This window comes from Helicoverpa zea, chromosome 15, assembly GCF_022581195.2.
Source record: "Helicoverpa zea isolate HzStark_Cry1AcR chromosome 15, ilHelZeax1.1, whole genome shotgun sequence".
NCBI lineage: Eukaryota > Metazoa > Arthropoda > Insecta > Lepidoptera > Noctuidae > Helicoverpa > Helicoverpa zea.
Window position 1 is genome coordinate 76679 of NC_061466.1, and position 3660 is coordinate 80338.

At 62.7% G+C, this 3660-nt stretch overlaps 1 protein-coding gene across 2 annotated transcripts; it reads left to right on the forward strand.

The window, feature by feature from the left end:
* The first annotated feature begins 411 nt into the window (after positions 1 to 411).
* On the forward strand, positions 412 to 3453 carry LOC124636783 (poly(U)-binding-splicing factor half pint). 2 transcript variants are annotated; one of them, XM_047172928.1, is made up of 9 exons: positions 456 to 475; positions 634 to 729; positions 982 to 1038; positions 1102 to 1321; positions 1515 to 1718; positions 1787 to 1927; positions 2131 to 2803; positions 2876 to 3089; positions 3164 to 3453. In XM_047172928.1, the coding sequence occupies exons 4-9, from the start codon at positions 1206 to 1208 to the stop codon at positions 3271 to 3273; spliced, it is 1458 nt and encodes a 485-aa protein (XP_047028884.1). In that variant the 5' UTR covers positions 456 to 475; positions 634 to 729; positions 982 to 1038; positions 1102 to 1205; the 3' UTR covers positions 3274 to 3453. The 2 variants fall into 2 exon arrangements, with proteins under 2 accessions (XP_047028883.1, XP_047028884.1); XM_047172927.1 differs by lacking the exon at positions 634 to 729 and having other exon boundaries at positions 412 to 475.
* The last annotated feature ends 207 nt before the right edge of the window (positions 3454 to 3660 follow it).

Sequence of the window (3660 nt, forward strand, 5' to 3'; positions counted from 1 at the left end):
AATTAAATAAATATTTTGGAGGGCTCCCATACAAAAAACTGATTGTGTGAAAGTGATTTTTCTGTCCGTTTTATAAATAATGCATAGGACAAGGCATAGGCAAGGACATAACATAACATACATGTGTATAAAAAAAAGTAAGAGCAAAGTAAAGCAGTTCAAAATTGAGTTTTTGACCTGTCTTTTGTTATGGTTTACTAAGGTAAATCCCGTGGTGTGACTTCTGTGAATTGTCTGTCGGGCCCCAAGTAATATATTTAGATGCTAAGTGGTGAAGTGGCACAGTTGCAGGGCGGCTCGCCGGCAGCACTGCAGCCGCCGCTGCCGCCGGGCGCCATGGCGCCGCCGGCCGCGCCCGCCGGACTGCCGCCGCAGCCCACCCTGCCCGCCGGCCTGCCCGCCGGCTTGCCCGCCGGCCTGTCCGCCGGCTTGCCCGCCGGCCTGCCCGCCGCCAGCCTGCCCGGCGCCGTGCCCGGTGAGTGTCGCAGAGGTCGCCGCGGAAGGTGGCGCAGTCGAGGGCCGCAGGGCGGGAGTTCCGCCGCACCGGCTCGCCTCGCCGCCAAACATTCCTCACTTTCGTTCTCTCGTTTCGAAACCGTCCTCAGTGATCAGTGTTTCTGCTTTCTGTTTCAGGCTAGATATAAGTTAGGTTTTTGCTATACGCTTAGGCGTGCCGGTGACGCGGCGGCTGCGGCAGCGGCGCCGGCTGCTCCTCGCCGGTCTCACAATGTACCTACTTCATTATACCGCATTGTACCCCTTGTGCCCGGGCCGCGTGCCGCCGGCCGCCCCGCGCCCGCGCCGCCGCCCGCGAGTGAGAGAGCGAGTGCGAGCGCGAGAGTCGCGGGCGGCGCCGCAGACGAGGGGCCGGCCGCCGGCACGTCGAGTGTCAGCGATGTGTGCGAGGCGTGTGACTGCGTCCACTACTTGTTTGCCCATTGTACGCAATAGACACTGACTGATCGAAGTTTGCTTTCACAGGTGGTTTCCATTCGGCGCCGATCTACGACTTGCAGCAGGTCGGCGATGTGTTCACAGGTGAGTGCGGGCGGGCGGGCGCGGCAGTCCGCCCGGGCCGGGTGATGACGCTGGCGGTTGCAGGTCCGGGCGCGAAGTGCTCGACGCTGCCGGCCATCCTGGGCGGGTCGCTGCCGCGCGTGTCGGCGGAGCAGGCGGAGGCGGTGGCGCGGGCCAAGAAGTACGCGATGGAGCAGAGCATCAAGATGGTGCTGATGAAGCAGACGCTGGCGCACCAGCAGCAGCAGATGGCGTCGCAGCGGACGCAGGTGCAGCGCCAGCAGGCACTCGCACTCATGTGCAGGTACCCACACATGCACACCGCACACACGTGCACACACACGCGAACACTGTGATGACAGCGATACCGTTGAGGTTCCCGCCATGAGCAGGTCGAGCCTGTGATTCCTCAAGCTGAAAAGATCTGACTTATCGTATATTTAAGAAATATTCCACTGCTTGTTTTCACAGTATTAATGTGTTACGTTTTTCATCAGAGTATATGTGGGCTCCATATCATTTGAGTTGAAGGAGGACACGATTCGCCAAGCGTTCCTGCCGTTCGGGCCGATCAAGTCCATCAACATGTCGTGGGACCCGGTGACGCAGAAGCACAAGGGCTTCGCCTTCGTGGAGTACGAGATCCCCGAGGCCGCGCAGCTCAGCCTCGAGCAGATGAACGGCGTCATGCTGGGCGGCAGGTAACCCGTGTGCACACGCGTCGCCGCGTGTGTGTGTGTGCGGCCGCTGTATGTGTGTGTGTGCGCAGGAACATCAAGGTGGTGGGGCGGCCGTCCAACATGCCGCAGGCGCAGGCCGTCATCGACGAGATCCAGGAGGAGGCCAAGCAGTACAACCGCATCTACGTCGCCTCCATCCACCCCGAGCTCACCGAGGATGACATCAAGAAGTGCGTATACCTCTAAGATAGTCTTCCGACACTGATGACAGTCGTGCACGTCAAACTTCCTCCATTTGCAGTCCGTTGAGTTAAACCGTGCCTCGCAGTCGCCTGTTTCGGGAGGGAAGCATTGAACACTAATATGTTGTGTGCGGTCGATACGAAGTTTAATTAGTTATTCACGAGTTTCGTAATGTGTTCCCTGTATATAGCGTGTTCGAGGCGTTCGGGCCCATCACGTACTGCAAGCTGGCGTACGGCGCCTCGGCACACAAGCACAAGGGCTACGGCTTCATCGAGTACGCCACGCTGGCGGCCGCGCTCGAGGCCATCGCCTCCATGAACCTGTTCGACCTCGGCGGCCAGTACCTCCGCGTCGGCCGAGCCATCACCCCGCCCAACGCGCTGGCCGGCCCGCCGCAGCCCTCCGCCATGCCCACCGCCGCCGCCGTCGCCGCCGCCGCCGCCACCGCCAAGATCCAGGCCATGGACGCCGTGGCCAGCAACGCCGTCGCGCTCGGCCTCACCACGCTCAACGCGCTCGGCCTCCCGCCGGCCGCCGCCCTGCCCTCGCTAGCCGCCGCGCTGCCCCTGCCCGCCGCGCTGCCACTGCCCGCGCTGCCACTGCCCGCACTCGCGGCGCTGCCCGCGCTGCCGCTGCCGGCCGCGCTGCCGCCCGCCGCCGCGCTGCCGCCGCCCGGCGTCGTGATCCCCGCCGCGCCCGCGCCGCCCAGCCCGCGCGAGCCCGCCGCGCCGCCCGCCGACCCCGGCGCCGGCCAGCAGGCGGCGCTGCAGCGCAAGCTGCTCGACACCTCGCCCGACACGCTGCAGCAGCAGGAGTCGCTGTCCATCTCCGGCCAGTCGGCGCGGCACCTCGTCATGCAGGTGAGTGCGGCGCCAGTGCCGCCGCCCGCCTGTGCCTCGGGGCCGCGCTGACCCACGCGTGTGTGCTTGCAGCGGCTGATGCGGCGGCGAGCGTCGCGCACGGTGCTGCTGTGCAACATGGTGTCGGCGGAGGAGGTGGACGAGGTGCTGCACCACGAGATCCAGGAGGAGTGCTCGAAGCACGGCCGCGTCGAGCGCCTCGTCATCTACAACGAGCGCCAGAGCGAGGACGACGACCCCGTGCACGCCGACGTCAAGATCTTCGTGCAGTTCGCCGAGCCGGACGGTGAGTGTGTGGCGGAGTGTGTGACGGTGTGTGGCGCCGTGTGGCGCGGTGTACTGTAGCGGCGCGTGTTGCAGAGGCGAGCGCGGCGGCGAGCGCACTGCACGGGCGCTACTTCGGAGGCCGCACCGTGCGCGCGGCGCTGTACGACCAGGACCTGTTCGACCACGGCGACCTGTCGGGCTAGCCCCGCCCCGCCCGCCCGGCCCCGCCCCCGACCCGCCCGGCCCCGCCCCCGGCCCCGCCCCTCCCGCGTCGGCGCCGAGCTCCCGACTCTCCTCGCTTAGGTTACTACGATCCGGATTCGGTTAAGTTTAAGTTCTGATGTGATAATACGAGTTTAAAATAAAGTATCGCTCGTTATTTACTTTGTGTTCCCAATTCGACCCTATGATATATTTATGTTTGTTTCCTGATAAGCTTCACTTGTAACCCACTATGTATGTAAGAAAATCTTGGAATCTTAATTTGTCCCACTTCCGGTCTCCGATTAGGATGAAAGGTTATAAATATTCAAATCCGGCCCACTACATGTAAGTACAAAAAAATCTAAGGAATTCGGGAAAAATAGAGA

What these genes read in the sequence shown, in the direction of transcription:
- LOC124636783 (XM_047172927.1), top strand. Translation starts at nt 1,206, where the DNA reads ATGGAGCAGAGCATCAAGATGGTGCTGATGAAGCAGACGCTGGCGCAC. An exon ending in GCACTCGCACTCATGTGCAG is followed by an intron (nt 1,322 to 1,514) that starts GTACCCACACAT and finishes GTTTTTCATCAG; the next exon opens with AGTATATGTGGGCTCCATAT. An exon ending in ACCGAGGATGACATCAAGAA is followed by an intron (nt 1,928 to 2,130) that starts GTGCGTATACCT and finishes CCCTGTATATAG; the next exon opens with CGTGTTCGAGGCGTTCGGGC.